Here is a 24,351-nt window from a genome sequence, read left to right on the forward strand (position 1 = left end):
TTCTCACGGCATCTCATCTAGTTGCCCCTGTGGTTTGAAAACATTCCTATCAAATTCCAACAGTTGAATCCCATGGCAAGGCTGATTCTGATTACCTTTCTGATGTACTGTTTTGACATAAAGCCATTCCAGAAAAACAAGAACTTCTGCAGGAAACACTACCTGTAAATGATATTCATGAATATATATTAGAACATCCAAGTATGCATTTCACCCAAGATATTATTTTGAGGACTTTTTACTAAAACATAAATGTATCTCTTTAAAAAAGTGAAATTTTCCTTTCTTCCTCATATTCCCAGTCATATTTCCCGTCAAGATAGGTCAGGGGAGTAAAGAGAGAAAGAGAGAGAGAGAGAGAGAGAGAGAGAAGTAGGATAGTTCATTATATTGTCGAAGGCTTTCACGGCCGGAGAACGATGGTTGTTGTGGGTTTTCCGGGCTGTATTGCCGTGGTCTTGGCATTGTAGTTCCTAATGTTTCGCCAGCAGCTGTGGCTGGCATCTTCAGAGGTGTAGCACTGAAAGACAGAGATATCTCACTGTCAATGTGTGGAGAAGATGTTAGCAGGTAATTTGTATCTACTCAGGAAGGTGGGTTTGGGCTGAGTCATCCTGTAAGAGTTTCCCAGGGTGTGGAATGCTAATGGGGGGAAGCTTCCCTGTATCCTGAGGAGGTTCTTTTGCATATGGATTGGTGGTTGATATGCTAATCTTATCTGCTGGGCTATTGTAGGATGTAGAGTATTTTGTTAGTCTGGTGTTTTTCAGGACTGGAAACCATGCCCTATTCATTCTTAAACTCTCTTCTTTCCTGTTGACATTGTGCTTATGCTTATGAATTTCAATGGCTTCCCTGTGCAATCTGACAAAGTACTTGGATGTGTTGTCCAGTATTTTGGTGTCCTGGAATAAGATACTTGCTGATCGTAGCATCTGTTGTATTTTTCTGGTGGGTCTGAATACTGTTTGTAGGTTGTGCTTTTTCTTAAGTTTTCCCATCTGATCAGTGATTCCATTGATATATGGCAAAAACTCTTTTCCTGTGGGGGACTTTTTTCCCTTAGTTGTTTGATTTATCCTTGGTTTAATCACTCTTCTGATTTCATTTCTGGAGTAGCCATTTGTTTGAAGTGCGTGGTTTAGATGATTGGTTTCATCGTTGAGCAAGTGTGGTTCACATATCCATCTTGCATGGTCTACTAAAGTTTTTATTATGCCTCTTTTCTGTCGAGGGTGGTGATTGGAGTTTTTATGTAAGTACCGATCCGTGTGAGTGGGTTTCCTGTAGACCTTGTGACCTAATTGAAAGTTTGCTTTGCCGATGACCAAGGTATCTAGAAATGGGAGTTTACCCTCGATTTCTTTTTCCATGGTGAATTGTATGTTCGGGTGGATATTGTTGACGTGGTTTAAAAACTCCATCAATTCTTCCTCACCATGGCTCCAAATGATAAAGGTATCATCCACGAACTGGAATCAGACTGTAGGTTTTTGGGGTGCTGATTCTAAAGCTGTTTTTTTCAAAATATTCCATGTAGAAGTTTGCTATGACCAGGCTGAGAGGAATTCCCATGACCACCTTATCCATCTGTTCATAGAATTCGTTATCCTGTTGGAAGTAACTGGTTGTCAGACAAAGGTGGAATAAGGCTGTTAAAACCTCTGGAAAAATCTGATTAATAAGTGCGATTGTGTCTTTTACCAGAACCTTAGTAAAAAGGGATACAATGTCAAAACTGATGAATATGTCCTGTGGATTGAGTTTCAGAGGAGTGATTTTGTTGATGAAATGTGCTGAATCTTTGATGTGAGATGTGGTTTTTCTGATGTGGTCCTGTAGAAGATTGGCCAGATGTTTAGCTAATTCATGTGTTGGTGAACCAATGGCACTCACAATGGGTCGGAGTGGGATTGAATCCTTATGAATTTTAGGGAGTCCATATAGTTGTGGTGGCTCTGCTTCTGTCTTGCATAGTTTTCTGTGCGTGTTGGGATGAAGTGAGGAATTTCTGATCAGCGCGTTTGTTAGCCTGGTGATTTTATGGGTTGGATCTCGTTTTAGTTTTTCGTATGTGGAAGGGTCCAGAAGTTCCTTAATCTTCCTTTTGTATTCTTCTGTTTTCATTACCACTGTGGCATTACCTTTCTCAGCAGGTAGAATAATAATGTCTGGATCCACATTGAGGGTCTTGATGGCGCTCCTTTCCTTGTGTGTTATATTGCTGGTGGGAAGCTTTGCCTTTTGTAGAATCCTGGCCATCTCTCCTCTTATTTCCTCAGTTTCCTCTTCAGGTAGATGACGAATGGCAGCTTCTACATTTGCAATCAGGATCAGGTCACAACGTCTACAGGAATTAGGTCACAAGGTCTACAGGAAACGCACTCACATGGATCGGTACTTACATAAAAATTCCAATCACCACCCTCGACAGAAAAGAGGCATAATAAAAACTTTAGTAGACCATGCAAGATGGATATGTGAACCACACTTGCTCAACGATGAAACTAATCATCTAAACCACGCACTTCAAACAAATGGCTACTCCAGAAATGAAATCAGAAGAGTGATTAAACCAAGGATAAATCAAACAACTAAGGGAAAAAAGTCCCCCACAGGAAAAGAGTTTTTGCCATATATCAATGGAATCACTGATCAGATGGGAAAACTTAAGAAAAAGCACAACCTACAAACAGTATTCAGACCCACCAGAAAAATACAACAGATGCTACGATCAGCAAAAGACAGTTAAAGACCCCCTCACCTCTGCAGGAATATACCGCATACCCTGCAGCTGTGGACAAGTTTACATCGGGACCACACAGTGTAGCATCCAGACAAGAATAAAAGAACATGAAAGAGATTGCAGACTTGGCAAACCTGAATAATCTGCAGTGGCTGAACATAGCCTAACTCAAACATGACACAGTATCTTATTCCAGGACACCAAAATACTGGACAACACATCCAAGTATTTTGTCAGATTGCACAGGGAAGCCATTGAAATTCATAAGCATAAGCACAATTTCAACAGGAAAGAAGAGAGTTTAAGAATGAATAGGGCATGGTTTCCAGTCCTGAAAAACACCAGACTAACAAAATGCTCTACATCTTACAATAGCCCTGCAGATAAGATTAGCAGATCAACCACCAATCCATATGCAAAAGAACCTCCTCAGGATACAGGGAAGCTTCCCCCCATTAGCATTCCATACCCTGGGAAACTCTTACAGGATGACTCAGCCCAAACCCACCTTCCTGAGTAGATACAAATTACCTGCTAACATCTTCTCCGCACATTGACAGTGAGATATCTCTGTCTTTCAGTGCTACACCTCTGAAGATGCCAGCCACAGCTGCTGGTGAAACATTAGGAACTACAATGCCAAGACCATGGCCGTACAGCCCGGAAAATCTACAACAACTAAGGATAGTTCATTGCTCAACATTTCAACCCCCAAAATTTCCCAAACATATAAATGATTACAAATTAATCATGTCTTTATAAGCCATTACACATTCGCTAATATGATTTCTCAAAGACCATTTGGATGTTGCAAAAAGAAGTGAGTGCTTTTGTTTGCTTTTCTGTTGCTTATCAAATCTACTGCCTGACTTCAAGTTCTGCTATTTTGTGAAAGCACAAATGGTTTATTTTGGATTGCTCTGGAGACTGCTGGTACAAGTCATACTCCACGCTGGGGTAACTCTTTAAACCATCATCATTTTATTAGTCTTATAGGTGCTACTGGACTCTTGCTCTTTTCTACTACTATCAGCCTAATCTAACTCGGAGGATTGTTGTGAGGATAAAATGGAGGAGAGGAGAACAGTGCAAGCTGCTTTGGGTCCCCGTTGGGGAGAAAGGCAGGGTATAAAGGAATATCTATTCAGAAGTAAACCTTCAGCAAAAGTCCTACTACACCACATCGTTTTTCTAGCTTTCATCCAAACCAATTACTTCCTGTTTTCTGCTATGTTCTTGCGTTCTGTCCCAAATGAATGGCTCTCCTGCACTTAGGAATAAAAATGTTGGTTATTAGTTTTGTCCCCAGGTAGGGGCAGGAGGCTTCAAGGTTGTTTTTGACTTTGTAGCTAGCCAAAATTTTTGCTCATTTTTTAATTTTATTATTTTTATTATATAGAAATAACACAATTATGAAACAGCCACCATACGTGGCAGTGGCTTTGGATTACTACAATGTACAAAAGAGCACTTTAGCTCTGCCCCAGTATTTGGGGAGCTGATAATGTACAACTGATTCGTAAATGTTCTGAGAGAATGTAAGATGAACTAGATGGCTTAGAAGAGGGCAGAAAGGAAATAGTTGGAGAAGGAAGAAACTTTAACGGGAACAGTAGTTATCAGTAGTGCGAATATTGTTCATGCTGAACAGTCTAGCAATGCAAATATAAATATGTAAACAAAAATTGTCACAAATCAGGTCTAAAAAATGCAACGTAGAAATCACTGGAATGCAAAAAGCTGACTATAATACTCTTATTGTCCTTTAAACACAGTGCACAAATCATGGAAATTACAGAGTAAGCACCTAGCATGTGATGGATATAGATTTGGACAAGCTTGTACACAATTCTGAAAGAAATTTACTGTAATCTTTGTGAACTTATTATCAGGGTACAAAAAGAAAATATTTATTTCTATTGAACAAATATACATCATGGCCAACTCTTACCCATTTGTCCATTCTGAGGCGGGCTTATCACTGACAACCTTGCAGGTCCAGCCACTGTTTCCACCTGAGCACATGCAGAGACATGAAAACTACAGCACTGCTCACAGCTACGTATTATCACAGCATTCACTGGGCACTGTGTACAATGGCTACAACACTGCTGACTCCTAGACTGTGACTTTCTCCTCTGCCCATGCTACTTCATGCCACAGCCAGCTTTTTAAAAAAATAAACCTTACTTATAATAAATGAATATATTTTTATTAATTATAAATCTATCACTTTCAAAAGTTCATGTGCTTATACATAAAATTCAGATTATTATAATTAGAAAATTGCATTCATTCACAATTCAGCAGAACAAATTCTACTACAGCAGAGGGGGCCGCATTAAAATCAGAACTGTTACAGATCCAGTAATTTTTAATCCAAGTCAAATTTTTATTCAACTATTATGTACTGTTTTGTGTCTCTCCTTTATCTTTGTGAAATACGAAATTTTGTCCATCCCTATTAGATTCCAAAGTTTTACAAGTCAGTCTTTATCACAGGTGTATTTTGGATTTCTATCGTTTCACAAGGAGCATCCTATCTTTGTCCAGCACATAAAACATCAATTGTTACTTTTCCTTAGTCATTGATCCCTTCAGAAATGTTAATAAATATATTTGGAATCTATAGCCAAATTTACTTTTACTATTGATCGTGTTCATTATTGCAATCCACTGGACGCTGACCAGCAAAGGGAAAAAAGAATCTATCTCCTTTCCTTCACATTCCCAGCACTTCTCAGGAACTTCATGAGATGCAAAGGGACTTCCACCCACAGAGCATGACTTCCTTGGCTCCACCTTCCTACAGCAGCCCAAAATGTTCCCCGCAATTCTTTTCCTGCAGCTTTTTAGGAATAAGAGAGGAACTGATGATAAAGGTCGTGAGTATAGGCAAAAGCCACCACCCGTGTGTCCCTTTTGTTCTAAAAATCATCCCATGCTTCATCCAGGCCAGTTACCGAATTCAGTTCAAATAAATGGGTCTGCTCCCATATCTGTAGTTGGCCCTTTGTATGTGTATCTCATAATAGGCCTACATTGCCCTGAAGGGTGCTAATTCAATAGGTTTCTGATTTTTCAAAATACTACAGACGCTTTAGTACATCTTGTTACTGTCATTCGGTAAATATGCTGTTAAGCAGTCACAGTGGTAGAACTTTGCTAGATAGATGTTAGTCCATTGTCCCAACGCTAACTCAAACTTGGAGCTGAGAGTTCGTAACTGCTACTATATGTTTACATCTGTGCTTAAAAACACTGTGCTTAAAAGCCACACAACCGGTTTAGGCACAAAGGGAAGAGAGGATTCAGCATATAGAAGGTTATCCCCAGGTATGACATTGGCTGTTGTGGAGGGTGGAGAATAGAATGGTATGGGGTGGTGAGCTGGATATGGGGAGATAATCTAGAGTGAAGTGGTAATCTAGAGGGCAGAAAGAGGCAGAGTTCAAGGTAGAGGGAAGGAAAACATATTTAGAATGGGGGCTAAGGTGGAGCAAGCAGAGATCAAAAGCACGGGAAAAGGAACTGCAATGGGATGAAAGGGGCAGGGGGATAAACTAAGAGAGGAATAGGGATTCAGTCCTGTATGTGGGAATCTGCAAACAATGCCGTGACTTGGTTTTTACCTTCATCTATGTCCGCTCTATAACTGAAATCTCGTACTGCATTTTCAACATGAGGTTGATGTAAGGAGTGCACTAGATGCAAGCTAAAAAACAACCTGCCACATTTTGTTGTGTGCCCCCAATTGTCCATACAGAAAAAGGAAAGCTACTTACTTTTCTCACTGAAGGCGACACACAATCTAATTCCATGGATGGATCCCTTCTATTGAAATGGGAATACATAGCCAAAGAACAATACACATGATATCAAAATAAAATAATACTATTAAAGATGTAAATCACTAACGGTATCTCTCATTTATCCCTGTACTTGGTTTTCTTTTGTCTTCAGTTACAAATGATGGAATACTGCAGCAATTAGCGTCTGATGTAGATGCCAGTCTTTTACGCAGAATTGCTACATGTGGAGTAATCATTTTTATTTCATGGACTGGGCTTGACACAACCCCCAAATTCAATTTTTAAAGTTTTTCTCTCTTCTGGAAGAGAACAGGCAGGAAAAGGAAGGTCAATTTCTCCCCAAATACAGAAGCTTTGGAAATGCTAATGGCCATCCTGGCCAGAGACAATGAAATGGTCCGTTCACATCCTGGAGGAACCTGCCACCGGGGAGGGAGACTGCATCTGCTTGGGGATTTCAGGAAAGGGTTCTCTGACCCATGGGTGGGGGAGGGGGGGCAGAAGAGATAAAATTCCTTGGCACGGAGGGAGAGGGTCCACCTTGCAGATCCATCTTAGCTGGCCACATCTGGAGGAAAAAGCTCTCTCATCGGAGCCCCGTCCTGATGGCTGCCACTGCCATGTGAACAGACCAAGGGCTGGCTGCCTGGACGAAGACTCTAAGGTGATGGGGAGCTTTTAGTAAACTGTAACTTCTAAATTAAGGACCCCCTGCCTTATAGAGTGAGGGACAGGAGAATGACATGTTTACATCTTTTCTTTTATATCCCTTGCTTAATATGTTGCTGTGTATAGACTTTTTACTTTTAATAACTCCTTTACTATTTTAAATGTTCACCACACTTTACTATTTTAAATGTTCACCACACCACACAGATTTCCACCACTTGAACACGCTATTTATCATTTGCTAAACAACTATTTTCCCAGGGGTGTGCAAATGTACGTTATCCCGTGATAGCCAGTTGCGAGCTAGCAGGAGACACAGAGCCTTGGAATAGCAATGGAAGAGAAGCTGGGAACACTGGCTCTCTCAACAGGTAATTCCTAAAGCAACCAAGGGTGGCAGACTACTTGAAGGAAAAGGGGGAAAGGGAACCCTTCCAAGGGTGAGGAGAGCAGCGTGCCACTGATGCCGAGACACCTCAGAGGGCCAAATGGAGGGGCACTCACAGGTCACTGGGGCCGTTCTGCCACAAAGGTGAAATTATAGAATTTTCTTCTTTGCAAATGACTACCAGCATTTCTGTAATCATCTAATATCTTTATGAAGAAATGAGGGGTTACCAGTTCTTCAGCAGCTTTAAAGATAAATAGCAAGAGAGCGATTCTGCAAAATTTAGAATATATCAATTCCCTTCAATGAAAACAAATCATTTATTTGATAATTCCCCCAAATGCATAAAACTCTGCAAAAAAGACTAGCGTTTAATGTAGCCAAAATAAAACTAATTTCTACTTCATGAGAGAATTGATTTTAGACAACAGAGAGATTTACAGGTCTGAAATCAATATAATAATGTCATCACTTGTAGTTTATGCTCTGGCCGGACCAGATATGCAGGAATCAGCAGTGGAAGCTTTTCACAAGCCTTATCACCCGTAAATATCTGCTCAAACCACCATTAAAGGCATAAGACACAAACAGATATAAAAGCTGGCAGCTGTAGAACATTCAGAAACAATATACGATAGTACTATTTTCGTTTTTCATAGAAGCATTGTTCACAATAGAATGGAACTTCCACTTCTGGTCTCTATTCACCTATACTCGTGGTACCATAAAAATATACCCTAGTTTTGGTAGGTGGGATAACCTTTAGTAGCCTGCTGCACTTTTATTTGGAGATGTTGGCTACAGATGCCTGACAGGACATGAAGATGTGGGGCTGCAGGCTGTACCGTTTTGATATGAGAGTAGACACGGGACCATGCATGGCTTACAACAGCGAGCAGATACTGGTTTGAAAAGAGCACATTTGAAGCTCCGCCTGATCCTCTCTTTAGTACACAGACGTGCAGTTGGGCATCCATATAAATGGTATGGGACACAAGACAGATCAAATATATTTTCTCTCAGATTTTGTGATAGAATTAAATAGATTTGTACATACATTTCAGATGTTGATAGAGGAGTGGAACAAAGGAAATAGGCAGCATTATCATTCTGTTTTTCTAGAATAATAAATAGTAAATTAAGTGTTAGAACGGAACACTGGATACTCACTGCAAAGGTTCCTTCCAGTTGGCAATACTATTCCCAGTTCTCACAACAGAACATCCCCAACAAACAGATATCAATAAGGGGAGCACTGGAGTCACAAACTGCTGAAGTAGCAGCACTTCTCAGTGAGTGGGCTGAAATACCCTCAGGTGGCAGTAGGCCTTGCAGTTTGCATGCACTTGTGATGAATATGCACTCACTTAGCCACTTACTGAGAGTAACCTTACACACATTTTTGTCTTTAATGGTGACAGTAAAGACCTTGAAGAGAGACTCAGACCTGAAAAATGCTGCAGTCCTTTCCATGTATATCCAAATGCCCTGCAGAGCTCCCAAGTGTGCCAATTCTTTTTCAAGTGTACTAGCTTAAGACTAGAGATGAGCACGAACCAGAAAAAATACAAAATGTGCAGTTTGTGGTTTGTAGCATTTCACGAACCCCAAACCACGAACTTCCACAAACTTGCCCCGGTTTGCAAACCGGTTCTTTCGTTTGTGGTTCATCAATTCCTGGGGAACTAGAATGGCCCCCTTCACAGTCAGAGGTTCCAAATTCACAAGGACTCTTCAGGAGTCTCTCTTCCAGCCCCCCTCCAAGTTTGGCAAAGATTGCATTTTGGATGTCCGAGTTAGAGACCCCCAAAGCGGGTGTCCCAAGAAAGTTACTCCCCTTCTGAAAGCAAAATCCTCCAAATGGGGTAGCTGAGAGCCCCAAGGTCCAAAATCCACCAAATTTGCAGTGAACCTACTCCTTACTGTCCTCTAAAGACGCCCCCCCCCCCCAAGTTTCAGGGAGATTGGACCCTGGGATAGGCATGATCTATGGGTTTCCCCTGTTGCTGTCAATTTTTTCCTTGCAATAGGAACAAATGGGGTGGCTGGAGGCACCTTCTTTGGGGAGGATCTAAAATTACCTCCGCAAGGTCCAAAATCCACCAAATTTGCAATGGACCTACTCCTCACTGTCCTCTAAAGCCCCCCCCCCAAGTTTCAGGGAGATTGGACCCAGGAGTAGGCATGATGTATGGGTTTCCCCACTTGCTGTGTTTCTCCACAATAGGAAAAAATGGGGTGGCTGATGGCACCTTCTGGGGGGGGCACAAAATGTCTCCCCAAGGTCCAATCTCCCTGAAATTTGGGGGGTATTTAGAGAACAGGAAGTAGTAGGTCCCCTGAAAATTTTGTAGATATATTTTGCAAAATGCCACCCCCATCCCCCTGGATAGCCCCCATAGTTTTCCCCACAGGGAATAATGGAGATCGGAGGTAACGGGACAAACAGGCAGGAAAGAGTTGATTCTGGCTGACAACAAGAAACACTGCCACAGCTACCGAAGTGGAGATTGTCCACCCCCCTTTGCATAGATGACCCCCCTCCTGACAGGCTGAGCTGCAAGATCTCAGCAGAGGTGTGGAACCCCTGTTTTTAGCCCCCTCCCCAGGAAACCCAGAGGTTTTTTTCCTCTGATACCTCCAATTGAGTAAACAAGTCTCCCCTCTCAGAAAATCTGCAAAGGCGAAAAGAAAGTGCATCATGGGATACCATCTCTCATCTGGGAGGAATCATTGGCAGCCAGAGCTGCCTATCAAGGTTTTTTAAAAAGAATTTTCAAAATTTTATTAAAGCAAAGAAATTAAAGTAAATTAAATGTCATTCATTTTTCTTCCTTCTTCTGCTTTTGTTTACTTATTGCTCCTTCTTTCTCTCTATCTGAGGAGTGTGTGTTGTCTGTGCCCAATGATTGGTTTGTTTTTTTCCAAATGCAATTCTTGTAATAAGTCCTCCACTTCTGTAACTGATGTTACTATTTTCTTGCCTTGACTTAAGTATATTTCCAATCCACTGGGAATTTTCCAGCGGTGTCTTGTTTTATTCTGCTGCAGAAATTTCATCAGATTCCCAAATTCTTTATGTTTTTAAACTGATAGCAGTAAATCTTGGAATATCTGTATCTCTCTCCCTTCTACTTCCAAAGGTTCTTTCCTGTGCTGCTGAAGAATAGTATCTTTTGTTTTCTTGTGTGAAAATGTAACTAATATATCTCTTAGAAGTTTATGTCAAGTCGCATACTTTGAGTTGCTCCTGAAAATTTGTTCTATTTCTGGAAAATCTCCTTGGACTTTTTCATAATTTTGAATCAACTTTTGAAATTCATTCTCAAGATCCTGAAGCCCAATTCATTCTGGAATAGTGTGGAATCTAAGATTCTTACTCCTGAGTTGAATTTCTGTCTCTTCTTTGTTCAGCTTCTTTTATGGCCACCGCCAGTTGTGTTTGCAATGCTTCAGTATGTTCATGGGGGTCCTTCAATTCCTTATGTTGTTATTTTATCTCTTGAATGCTTTATTTTCTTCATTTTTTGTTATTTCTTGCAATCCAGCTGAAACTTCAGTCTTTAAATTTTGTATATCTTTTCTAATTCCAGAGACTGATTCCTCGGTCTTTTGAATTTGATTTGACAGATCTCATGCCTCTTTATGGATCTCTCCTACTATATCATTAGTATTTTGTGTCAACTCTGATTTAAGAGCTTGAAATTGCTGTGAGATAGAGGACAAAACCTTCTCAGCAATCAGGTCAATTTCATCTTCAGAGCAGAGTTCGAGTTTGACTTTTCTAGCTAAAGATAGCGAGTCCCGGCCAGGAGAAAGCATATTAAGAATCTGCTGTAGTTGAAAGTTATATCTACTCCATTAATACTGTTGTATAAGACAGAAAAAAAATAAAGGAAAAATATCTTGCACTTACAGTGAAAACATAGAAAAAATATATCTTAGCGATCCAGCTGCCTTTAATGCTTGCAAGCAAACGAACAGGGCAAAGCAATTCAGCTTCCTTTTATAGAGATTGCACTGTGCATGTGGAGTTCTGGAGACGATACCCGGTCACTTGTTAAAATGGCCAAATAATGACGCCAGGATTAAACCTCAGCACCTGTGTGGGTACTTCTAATCAGAAGCCAGTAATGGCCAATATTTCACAGCCTACTTGGCTTAAAGCCAATGGCAATAAGCCCAGAAGCAAAGCTGGTCGAAAAGCTCTGTCCTGAGACTCCTATTTAGGTACCATGTTGGATCCCTCAGCTGCCTATCAAGCTTTGGAGAGCTCACATTGGTGTTCCCAAGGCTGCAGAAGATCTGCAGAAGTTCATCCCCCCCCTTGCCTAGGGAATTGTTTGATCGGTGCAAGACTGTCTGCAGTGATGAACCAAAAAACGAACCAACAAACCAGACTAAAGTTTGTCAAAAATGGACTCTTGACAAACTGCTGGTTTGCGAACTATGAACCAGTTCAGTTCGTGACAAACTTTGGTTCATATTTCAGTTCATGTCCATCTCTATTTAAGACATAAGAAAAGGTGGTAGATTTCATGGTTTCTGTGAAAAAAAGAATTTAATTCAAAAATTCTTCATTAAAAGTAGTAGATTACCTTCAGGAAAAAAAAACCCTCCTGCTTTGTGTCTCCTGCAGTAGTAGGTCTTTATCAGAGATTACACCCGCCTTCACTTCACATTCATCTTCAGAGTTATCAGAATCTATAATGGAAGGATCAGCTCTGTAGAGGTGGAGTGCTGTTTTTTCTAGCAGCCTTTGTGGGTCATAAATTGCCAGAGGTGAGAAGGACCTCTAGTGGCGACTCCTTTACCAAGGGGGGGAATAGAGATGCAGTTATGTGTAACCATTGTTCATTGAGTTCTTCTGTGCAGGCAGACACTGGGCCTGTGCATGAGCAGGTCAGCTACTCAGAGAAGTTTTGTTCACTTCTTTACAGCTCTATTAGGGGCTCCCTCTCTCCAAGCCCATAACAACCTGTTTCCCACTGAAATGGCCACATGCTTTCATGAGAGGAGCAGCCCTCTCCCTCAGTTCTCCTGAGCTGCCATGAAGTCATACTGGACACTTCACACCAGGGACTTCACAATATGGCAAGAGGGAGGGAATGTTTGCCTGCGTACAAGAACTTGATGAACAATGGCTATAGGTAAGTGTAACCCTGTTTTCATCGTCCTTCTGTGCAGTCCCACAATGGGAAATTACCAAACTAAGTTTCATGAAACTTTCAGGAAAGTGCTCTTCTTGACACTCATATATTATCACTCTTGTTTAGGTAAACAGAGAATACAGTACTGCTTTCCTGACATTGGTTTCGTGCTAGTGTCCACTGCACAGCGTTTTACAAAAATGTCAGAAGATCACATTGCTGCTTTACAAATGTCTTGCAGAGGTATGTCCTACATAAAAGCAGATGAGGAAGCCTTGGATCTTGTCAAATGTGCCTTTAACTGTAGTGGGCATCAACTCCAACTTGCTCGTAGGCCACTTGGATGGTTGACATGATCCATCTGGATACGGTTTGAGCTGGTGCTTTTCTGACCTTATTTGACCCTGAAACACATGAAAGATGTGGATCTGCCCGAAATGAGCTTGTTCTATGCAAATAAAAGGATAATGCTCTTTTTACATAAAGTGTGTGGAGTGCTCTTTCCCCCTTTGATTGTAGTTCAGGGAAAAACACAGGCAAGGTGATATTCTGTGACAGGTGAAACACTGACAGTATCTTGGGCAGGAATTCCAGGCTAGGCCTGAATACTACCTCCTCATCATGGAATATAATGTAGGGGAGATCTGCTCTCAGGGCTGCTCTCAGGGTGTAGGTTGTACATTCCCTTTAGGAATTGTCTAGATGTGTGGTGGGAGAATACTGACTTCCCTTGAATAAAATCATAGGAAGCAGAGATAGTTGCCAGATGTACCTTTATAGATGAGACCCTCAGACCACCTTTTTGCAGCTCACACAGATGTTAGAAGATAGCTGATAATGTGTATGTGCAAGCGTCATAATCCTTCTTTGTGCCCCACCTTTCAAAGCATGGCCACTTGGACCTATAAGATTTCCAGGTTCACAGTCTCCTAGCATTCAAGAGCATGTGTTTTGCTTGGTTAGAGAATCCTAACACTGTGGTTGGATCCTCCATGTCATGAGGTGTAGTGTTATTGTGTCATGATGTAGAACCCTGTCTCTGTGAGGGAGGTCCAAGACTTGTGGAAGATGGACATAACTCTGTCTGGACAGCTTGAGAAGTTTGGAAAACCACATTTGTCATGGCCAGAGGGGGGCTATCAGAATACAATCTGTACTGTCCCTTTCAATTTGAGCTATTACCCTTGCTAAAAGTGGGGTGGGGAAAATGCATCGAACAGTCAGCCTGTCCAAGTAAACTTGAAGGCATCCCATATTTGTAGAGGGTTGCTCCCTGCCATCGAGCAGAACACCTAGGCCTTCAAGTTGTCCACTATTGTGAACAGAACTAATTAAACTCAAGTCTATAACCATACTGTAGTGTAGATAAGACCTAAGTTCATCCAGTTAGGTATACAAATTGACAGTCTATCCAGGTAAGAATGGATGGCTCTGTTAGAGCTTAGGTCAAGTCAGAATTGTTTTGACCCTACAGGTCTTTATGCTGCTGGGTCGAGTGAGAAGACTAGGGCCTTGTGTGCCCTCTCCTTCTTGATTGTGGGGCTGGTGTACTGAATGACAACTGGTGTGATGTTTGGCCCTGAGATTAGTACCTTTATCGACTATTGAACTGGTGTGGTGGAGCTGGAAATAGCAAGGCTTGACAGTCTGCTGCTCTGATGTAGAAACTCCCAGGGACCTCGCAGTCTACTCATTTTTCTTTTTCTGTGAGAGAACATTGTCGGTCTTAATCGAGGAGAGAACCTCTGTAAGGCAACTTTTCCACTTTCACCCTCATGTCCCAGGGTAGTGCCATGCATTTCAGCCAAGAGTGATGTGATGTTGAATCAAAATTGCTCCTGCCATTCACCTAACAGAAGTCTCTACAGTGTGACTCCCTGTGATCATTTGCTATTTGGAGAGGCAGGTGGCCTCTGATTGCAGGTTGACAAGGGCCTTTCTGTCCTCTGGTAGACCATCAGTGTATAATGCTAACTTTTCCCGTAAGTAAAGTTGATAGGCGTCCATTACGATTGCCTATTTTGACACTGAGGGCCGACACAAAGTACTGTCTCCTGCCCATTGAGTCATGTTTTCTCCCTTCTCTGTCTGTGGGAGTGGAGTGCAACCTAGGTCAATGTCCCCACTGGATTTCTTCTGTCACTAAAGAAGAGAGCAGTGAGTGCACATTCAGGGAAGTCCATTTGCCCTGCTTTATTTTGTAAAGGTGTTCATTTTTTCGGGGGGGGGGGTAAGGCTGCAGGCTTCTCCCACACCTCCATAATCATGTCTCCCAAGCCCTCCAGGACCAAGAATGACACTATGGGTGGAGTGTCAGTATATAGCCTTCCTAAGATTTTATCCTTTGTCTTTGAATCAGCAAAGCAGACATAGAATTCTAAGGCCTGAGCCATTCTGAGCATTTGATGTGACACTATTCTCAGGTCCTCATGAGGAACCTCATCTAGATGCCCCTACATTGTCAATAGGCAATGGGTCTGAGGTAGTTTGGGATCCGATGTCATATTACTCCAACAGCTGATACTCCTCTTCTGAATCCTTATTAGATTCCTGTTTCAGATGGGAATTATGTGGCTGTGGAGCATAAGTGTACCCTGCAGAGGTGGACGATCTCTGATCCGATGGAATGTAGTGTCTCCCTGGGCCTTCAGTCCACTGGCAATGGCAAGGCAGTAGCAAGTAATGGGTGTAATGGTGCTTGTAAGGACCCTTGTCAGTTTATGGAATTCAAGTTACTCTGATTTCATCTCCCATCCCCCTGCTGCAAGAAATCCAAGGTCTCTTGGTTCAAAGGTTATTTATTGAAAGATTATATTCAAAGTACAGGTGTCCATAAGTAACATTGGGAGCATTTACATTTTAATCCCAGTTTTTTGCTGGGTTGTTCATTCCTGAAATGTTTAGTGGACACATGCACTTTATCTCCTGGTTGCAATTTCCATTGCTCCACACGATGGCGATCAGCATACTTTTTATAATCCTCTTTGGCTTTGTTCAAAGTTTGCTGTATCACAGTCCACTGTTTGGTTAGGGAGGTCCACCATTCTCCCAAGTCTCCAGGTTTTTTAGATTCTAAGTTCATTTCGAAGGGGATGGCTTGTCCTTCATATCTGTGTACAATTTTAAAGGGAGGCTCCCCTGTAGTGCTGTGGACCGAATTATTGTACGCATATATCAGCATTGTTGCAGCTCAATTGCTCCGTCCGGGGAGTGGGCCAAACTTGGGATCCAACCTCCTCCGGCGCTACATGATACTCCACTAGGCATCCAGCCTCTTCATCCCACCAGAACTGGGGAATTGTGCTGGCCCTCACAGTGTTCGCGGTAGCAGTGGACGCTTGCAAAGCCTCCCATCCCGGGGTCTCTGCAACAGGGGGTAGCTCTTCTTGGCCACTAGTTCCAGACGGGTGAAAAAACATAGCTCCCAGGCATCATTCCCAGCTTTCCCGGGGTCGAGGTCCCCACTGTCGAGGTGTAGGTAACGAAATAACAGGCTGAATGCCTCTTCCGATACTGCTTTGAGGCCAGGCTCCAAGGATGGTCCACGATACTCCTCCACGCTGGACCACCTCGACATCAGGTTTAGAAGAAGTCTCTCCACCTTCTGTTCCAGGAACAGAAGGCTCATTTGGATTAGATCTGGAATCCATCCTTCCCGGGTGGGAGTTAGGGAGAGCAGGGTGATTCTCAACAAAATGTCAGTTTATGGAACTCAAGTTACTCTGATTTCATCTCCCACCCCCTTGCTGCAAGAAATCCAAGGTCTCTTGGTTCAAAGGTTATTTATTGAAAGATTATATTCAAAGTACAGGTGTCCATAAGTAACCCAAAGGCATGAAAGCTTCTGGCTGACAGCGAAGCTTTGTTGAGAATGACATGTTAGTTAGAAAAAGCAATATATCAAAACCTCCCTCTAGTTCCCCCCATTGCCCGGCTACAGTCGATGCCTGGGAAGGCGAGGGATGCTCCTCCAAGGACAATGTCTAGTCCTAGTAGATAAGGCCTTCCTGCCTCCCTGGGAACACAGCTGTGAACCTGTGGACAGAAAACACTGGAAAACTACAGCATGAGAGCATCTGAAAAACAATATGGAGTTACCATGTATAGCAGGCCTGAAAACCCTGATGCTCTGGTCTGTAGGGGAACTTGAGTGCATTTCACCAGGTAGGGACTTCTAGGGATCCAAGTGATATTGTGTAGTCACTCTCAGATCCAAGACTGATCTTGGGCAATGGTACGAGGTCTCTTTGGTTTTCTGTTGTGGCCTGTCAAGATTGGATTCGACTATGTTTTGCTCTTCCCTTGGATCCAAGGAGTGGGTCAGACAGTGTCAGATCCAGCTTCTCATCAGAGTGGGACTGATAAGGCGAGTGAAGATGTGGGGATGGAGTTCTCAAAGCCATGACCTTCTGATGGACGAACTGGAAGACTGTGGACTGGACTATAGGACAGTTCGGTGGATAGGGAACTGGTTAGAGGACTGCACTCAAAGAGTGGTGGTCAACGGCATTTCATCAGATTGAAGGAAGGTGTCCAGTGGAGTGCCGCAGGGCTCAGTTTTGGGCCTGGTACTTTTCAATATTTTTATCAATGATCTGGATGAAGGAGTGGAAGGGCTGCTCATTAAATTTGCTGATGACACCAAATTGGGAGGGGTAGCAAACACCCAAGAAGATAGAATTAAAATTCAACAAGACCTGAATACTCTGGAGAAGTGGGCAGCTGTGAATAGGATGCAATTCAACAAAGACAAGTGCACAGTATTACATCTGGGCCACAAAAATGGGAAGCACAGATACTGGACGGGGGATACACTTCTGGGCAGTAGTATATGTGAAAGGGATCTTGGGGTAAGAGTGGACTGTAAACTAAATATGAGCAGTCAGTGTGATGCGGTGGCAAAAAAGGTTAATTCAATCTTGGGTTGTATCAAAGGGGCCATAGCATCGAAATCTAGGAGGTCATAGCCCCTGTCTATACTGCCTTGGTCAGGCCACACTTGGAGTATTGTGTGCAGTTCTGGAGGCCTCACTTCAAAAAGGATGTGGACAAAATCGAGAGGGTGCAGAGGAGAGCGACGAGAAGGATCAGGAGTCTGGAGACTGAGCCCTACGAGGTAAGGCTGAGGGCCTTGGGAATGTTTAGTTTGGAGAAGAGGAGGTTGAGGGGGGACATAATTGCTCTCTTTAAATATTTGAAAGGCTGTCATTTGGAGGAGGGCACGGAGCTGTTCCAGTTGGCAACAGAGGGTAGGACCCGAAGCAATGGGCTTAAATTACATGCACAAAGGTACCGGCTGGATATTAGGAAAAACTTTTTCACGGTCAGAGTAGTTCGAAAGTAGAATCAGCTGCCTAGGGAGGTGGTAAGCTCCCCCTCACTGGCAGTTTTCAAGAAGAGGCTGGATGAATACTTGTCAGAGATGCTTTAGGCTGATCCTGCACTGGGCAGGGGATTGGACTAGATGGTCTGTATGGTCCCTTCCAACTCTATGATTCTATGAAAGTCACTAGAAGAATGTCATTCCCTTTGGGTTCAGTTGTAAGGGACTTGCTCCAAGCTGGTGTCTTCTCTGAGTGGCCCTTGTCCATACGCTTTGACTTATGAAGCCCCTTAGCCAGTGGTTCCAATGTAAGCCTCAGATCTGATGGAGCGGCATCTGCCACTTGGATCCAATCTCGACATCTATCTGGATGACGCTACCAATCCAGACCGGGAAGAATGCTCTTTCATGGCTGGTGACTCAGTAGTCGTAGTTTCAGAACTCGTCAACACCTTCTCCCACCTTCTCTATGTAGAGTAGGGAAGTGCAATTTGAGTTTGGTAATCTCTTAAAAATACCAATCTCAAAAAGTAATACTGAATCAGAGTCCGTATTCTCTAACTGAAGTTTACCAAATTAATTCAGGTAAATTTGATAAATTTTGGTAAAAGCTGCTGGGCTGTTCCTTTGTTAACTATTTTTTTTTAATTTGCATTTTAAAATCTGGTTTTGTTGCTGTATCGGTGGGAGGTGTAATTTGATTTGACGCATAGCTGCCATTCACCAGCCCGGCTTCTGGTGAAAATAAAAGGGTTCGCAAGGCCTTCTTTCCTGAGGCGGATACAGGAGCATCACCTCCCCCACAGGTGTCTGAAGCAGGAGCTGGCACGGGGCAGGGGGCTGCTGCTGAGGGTCCCCCTCCTCCAGCTGTTGAGACTCAGCAGCAAGAGAAGGAGCAGCATGAGGTGTCTTTTGGAGTAAGCTTGGGGAATATGAGTTTTCTGTCCCTAGAGCTCACCCCAGGGACCCGGAGGATGTTGGAGGAACTGGCAGAGGGGCCCACCATCAGTGAGCCTTAGTCTTCCCCATTTTCCTCTGACGCCAGCAGCAGGCCTTTCAGGGCGAGGCAGGAGGAGAGGATGGTGGAGAAAGAATTTGTGGAAGTGGTGACCTTCACATCTCAACCCCTTCACCCTCAGCCATCTTCTTTTGCTCATCCTAGACATGGTGTGTCTTGCCCGAGCGTCTCACAGGAAGTGGCTCCTGGGGCACCCACAGCTGCAGGGCAGTGTGGCCCTCTCTTGTCCTCCAACATCTGGGAGCATTTCCAGAAGACGGAGAACCTCTGATATGCACAGTGCTAGTACTGTAGGGCCCGATGGAAGGATGTGAACCATCTCTAAACATCCAGCCTCAGGAACAACATGAGGAAGCACCACCAGGCAGTACTTCTTCAGGAGGAGAGAGAAACTGGTACCATATGGCTGCCAGCAAGCCAGTATGGAGGGGTTGTTCCGTGATCACCTGTAGGGAAAGGACACCAATAATCTCTGCCAGACATTGCTGCATGTAGCACTAGTGTGCCAAGAGGGGAGATTCAAGGGGCATCTAGGCTTCTCACTCAGAAGATCATAGACATGATCGCCATAGATGGCCAGCCATTCTCCATAGTAAAAGACTTCAGCTCCTGAGGGCTGCTCCAGGTAGTTTGTCCTTGGTACACATCCCCTGCTTGCACCACACTGAGCAGGACCATGATGCCCTCCCTTTACATGGCTGCCAAGGAGCACATGAAGGCACAGTTGTCTCACACCACCAAGAGAAAACAGGGTTGCACTTACCTGTAACTGTTGTTCATTGAGGTCTTCTGTGCAGGCACATATGGGACTGCCCATGCACAGGCCTGCTGATTGGAGGTTCTGTAGCATTAATTTTTTTAACTGCTAGAGGGCGCCCAATGCCTCCCAAGGCACAGCCGCGGCTCTTTACCCACCTAAACAGCCTATATTGGGGAGGCATGGCACCCTCCACCCTCAGTTCCTTTCACCACCCAACTCCAAATAAGAGCATAGAGCGGGGAAGGAGGGAGGGATGTGTGCCTGCACAGAAGACTTCAATGAACAACAGTTACAGGTAAGTGCAACCCTGTTTTCATTGTTGGTTTTCTGATGCAGTCTCACACAGGAGGTTAACAAGCTTCTTACCTGGGTGGCAGAGCTTGCACTTCAACGAAAAATTAATTTCAGTACTGCTGTGCCCACTATCATCTCTCTTCTATTGAGGATGTCCAGGGTGTAGTGTCACACGAATGTGTCTGCTGACGACCAAGTTGCCACTTTGCAGATGTCCAGAAGTGGAACTCCCAACAGGAGTGCCATTAATGTCACCTGCGACCTAGTGGAGTGTGCATGTACGTCCAGTGGGCAAGATAAGTTGGCATTCTGGTAAGACAGTCAAATAGCTTGTACCACCCACTGTGAAATAGTTTACACACTAGCCCTTTTCCTTTTTAGGACCAGTGAAGCACACAAAAAGGTGTCTATCTAATCTGAAGTCCTTTTTGCGGTCCAGATAGAACAATATTGCCCTCTGCACATCTAAGGAGTGTAAGCCCCTTTCTGCCTCGTCTGAGTAGTTTGGGGAAAGAACTGGCAGTGAAATATCCTGCGTCACATGAAATTTCGATACCACCTTAGGCAGGAAGTCTAACCTTGGTCTAAAGGTAACCTTGTATGAGTGAATCTTCAGAAACGGTTGGTCAATACACAGTGCGGCTAGTTCACTGACCCTCCTGGTCAAGGTCACTGCTACCAATAGTGCTACCTTCAGAGTCAGCATCCTCACCTGACACATAGCTAGGGATTCGAATGGTTTGACATCAATTTGGTCAGTACAAGTTGTAGAGACCATTGCGGTCTCTACAACTTCCCCCCTGGGGGAAACATGTTCCTTAAACCTTTCAAAAACAGTTTTGAAGTGTAATGAGAGAAAACCATTTTCTTGTCAACGGGTTCATGGAAGGCCAAGATAGCAGCCAAATAAACCTTTACAGATGAGGAATTCGGTTTCGTTTTCTCAGCCATGCCGGACGCTCCTCTCGGCTGGTCCGGGAGGAAACGACCGGGCACCCTGACCGGGTGGCTGATCCGCAAGGATTAGCCCCCAGGACTCCCAGGGAGGGAGCCAGGGTCCGGGACGCGGCGGGAAGAACTCCCCGAAATCAATGCGGGAGGGGAATTGCCCGTTTGTCCCTATGGAGGCCGGCAGATGTGCGTGGCGCCTCGAGTGCCGCCGGGCAACGAGAAACGGCAAGTAAAAGAAACAGGCGGAAGCCTGTAAACAAGCGAATCCCTTCTGTTTTACAAGCGCTTGTGAAGGAGAGGTTGATCTGAAGAAGACTCGCTCTTCCCCTTCGTTGAGTTCCAGAATTTTGTTGGCGCCCCCCCCCCCAAAATGGCAGCAAAGAAGCAAAGTCCCGCTCTCGGTAAGTCAATCTCGGCTATTTTGAAGGGGGAGTCGCTCGAAGAGTTGGTGCGCAGGGCGGTGGTGGAAGCCATAAAACCCTTTGTTGACAAGCTGAACGAAACTGATCAAAGGGTGGGCTTAATTGAAAGCGAGGTGAAAACCATTAAGGCATCAGCGGGGGGGCAGAAAAGTCTGCTCTGGAAAGTGCGTCACTTGTGAAGGCTACAAAAAAGGAGCTGAAGTTGGTGGAGAACCAGCTGATCGGGCTACAGGTGGAACGAACGCAGACAATTTTGCGTCTCCAAAACGTGAAAGAGGAGGAAAATGAGGATCTGTGGGATTTGGTCTCGGAACTACTGGCGACACCCGCGAGGACGACTAAAGAAGAGGTTAAAAGCGCCATTTTGGAGGTCCGTCGGGCTTCTTCAAAATATGCAACAAAGCGACAGTTGCCTCGTGAGATCATTATTGACTTTTCATCTAAAAAGATTCGGGACACCATCCTATATAACTCATACAATGCGGATTTGGACTTTATGGGTTTGAAAGTCAAGATTTTGAAGGACGTTCCATTTCTAGTCCGGAAACGGCGTTTTAAATATAAAAAGTTTGCAGCTCTTCTGAGGGACCATGGAATAAAGTACAAATGGTTATTCCCGGAAGGAATATGGTTCAGATATAAAGATCAGGCCTATAAGATATTATCAGAAGATCAACTAAAGGATTTTGAGAATAAAAACCCAGAACTCTGCTGCACCAAGAACGAAGAAAAGGAGGAGCCGGAGGGGGGGGGAGGAGGAGGAGAGCATCGCAACAGCAGTTGCACAGAGAGAACTGCGTCCGGGACCTAGAAGGGGGAGGAAAGTTTAATCAGAATTTGAAATGTTTATTCTCTGTATGATTAACCACTCCATCATTACTCTATGGAGCTATTTTTGTATTATGACAGTATGAAGGGAAACATTGAAGTGTAGTGTTTAGTGTTTGTAGTTCATTCCCCCCCTTTTCTTTTTCCACCCCCCTTTGTCCCTTCCCTCTCCCCTTTCCTTGTGATAGTCTGGTGTAGTGTCTTGTAGTTATGAAAATAAAAAAAATTATAAAAAAAAAAGAGACCCTTAAAAAAAAAAAACCTTTACAGATGAGATAGACAGTCCTGATATCTTCAGCTCCAGCAGAAACTCTAGAACAATAGGTAATAGGCAACTGACCGGATCAACCCCTCTTTCTGACGACCAGACAGAAAATTTCCCCCATTTGTGTGCCTAAGACTGCCTCGTAGACAGGCGTTTGGCATTAAGCAACACTTCAGTCACTCCTGCCGAGAAACATCTCACTGTTTCAACAATCAAACCGTCAGTATGAGTTTGTCTATTGCATTGGTGGAGTACCCCCTGGCACATGATCAGGTCTGATTCCTGAGGTAACTGGAAAGTCTGATTGGACATCTGGTACAACCAGTGAAACCAAGGTTGTCTTGGCCAGAAGGGTGTTACTACTATACCTCTGACCCCTAGAATGCTAGGCAAGATGCATCTTGCCTGCATCTTGCCTAGCATTCTAGGGGTCAGAGGTATAGGAGGGAATGCATAAGAAAGGTTTCCTGACCATGTGATTTGAAAGGCGTCTCCCAGGGATTTGGCTTCAAGCCCTCCCCTGGAGCAAAACAATGGCGCTTTTTTGTTCTCTCTTGTGGCAAAAAGGTCCACCTCTGGCCAGCCCCACTGTTGAAAAACAGGTTCGAGGTAGTGATCTGTGAGAGACTACGTGTGTGTATTTGAGCCTATCCTGCTCAACCTGTCTGCAATGACATTTTCTGGTCTGGGTGTGTGTACCGCATGCAAATGGACATTGTGCTGGAGAGCCTATTCCCACAGTTTTATGGCTTCGAGGTATAATGACCGGGAAGTTGTTCTCCCATTTGTTGATATAAAACATTGCTGTACAATTGTCTGTCAGCACTGTTACGTGTTTGCCTGTGACCGTATCTGAGAAGGATATTAAGACATAATAAACTGCCCTCAGTTCCAACATGCTGATGTGTAAACATCTTTCCTCCCGGTCCCAGGCACCATGGGTTGTAAGGCTTCCACAATGTGCTCCCCAATCTGACAAGGAGGCATCTGTGGTAACAGTAACATCAGTACAAACTGAGCCGAACTGAATGCCCTCCATCAGGTTCACGATAACCACCAGAGGAGACTCTTAATGATCTGGGGATGGAAAATTTCTTTTCCTGTGCATGGATTACCACACAGAAGACCAAATTAAACTACAATTGTAGTTCCCTCATGCACAATCTAGCCATGGGGATTACGGCCATAGTTGAGGTTATGAGACCCAGTAATGTTTGTATTCTCTTGGCGGATTGATGTCTGTTTCTCAAGAATGTCCCAATCAGGCCTTTACATTTCTGAGCTCTCTCTGGCGGTAGGAACGTTCTGTTCAAAGATGCATCCAGAATGGCACCAACGAACTGCACTCTCCTGGTGGGGGTCACTTTAGACTTTTTTATGATTTATGATCAAGCCAAGTTCTGTGCAGGTACGTAGGGTCAAATTGACTTGCCTGACAAGGTCATGTTCAGAAAGTCCTGAGATTAACCAGTCACCCAGGTAAGAATATATGGAGCAGCCAAAGGTCCTAAGGTGCACCATGACCACTGTCATGCATTTGGTAAATACCCTTGGGGCTGCGGAGAGCCCGAAGGGTAACAGTTGGTATTGATATGCATTGTCCACACAAACAAATCTCAGGTACTTCCGGTGTGAAGGATGGATAGAAATCTTACTTTAATGATACTGCTCATACAGCCTATTTGGCTCTGAGCAGTGCCGCACTAGAATTAAAATAGGGAAAGT

The 24,351-nt window shown here is 43.8% G+C and overlaps 1 protein-coding gene across 4 annotated transcripts in view; it reads right to left on the bottom strand.

Annotated features, from left to right (window-relative positions):
• The window catches only part of RNF212 (ring finger protein 212), a 70,356-nt gene that overhangs the window by 15,441 nt on the left and 30,564 nt on the right, over positions 1-24,351 (bottom strand). For all 4 annotated transcript variants that reach the window (XR_008596700.1, XM_054974671.1, XM_054974670.1 and 1 more), the window contains 4 exons: positions 8,673-8,733; positions 6,532-6,580; positions 4,698-4,761; positions 96-162 (listed from right to left, as the gene is read on the bottom strand). Coding sequence is in view for 3 of the 4 variants with exons in the window: in XM_054974671.1 (XP_054830646.1) it covers positions 96-162; positions 4,698-4,761; positions 6,532-6,580; positions 8,673-8,733 (241 nt within the window). In the remaining variant the exon portion in view is untranslated. The remainder of the gene's footprint in view (positions 1-95; positions 163-4,697; positions 4,762-6,531; positions 6,581-8,672; positions 8,734-24,351) is intronic.

The sequence above is a fragment of the Eublepharis macularius genome, chromosome 3, assembly GCF_028583425.1.
Source record: "Eublepharis macularius isolate TG4126 chromosome 3, MPM_Emac_v1.0, whole genome shotgun sequence".
Lineage (NCBI taxonomy): Eukaryota > Metazoa > Chordata > Lepidosauria > Squamata > Eublepharidae > Eublepharis > Eublepharis macularius.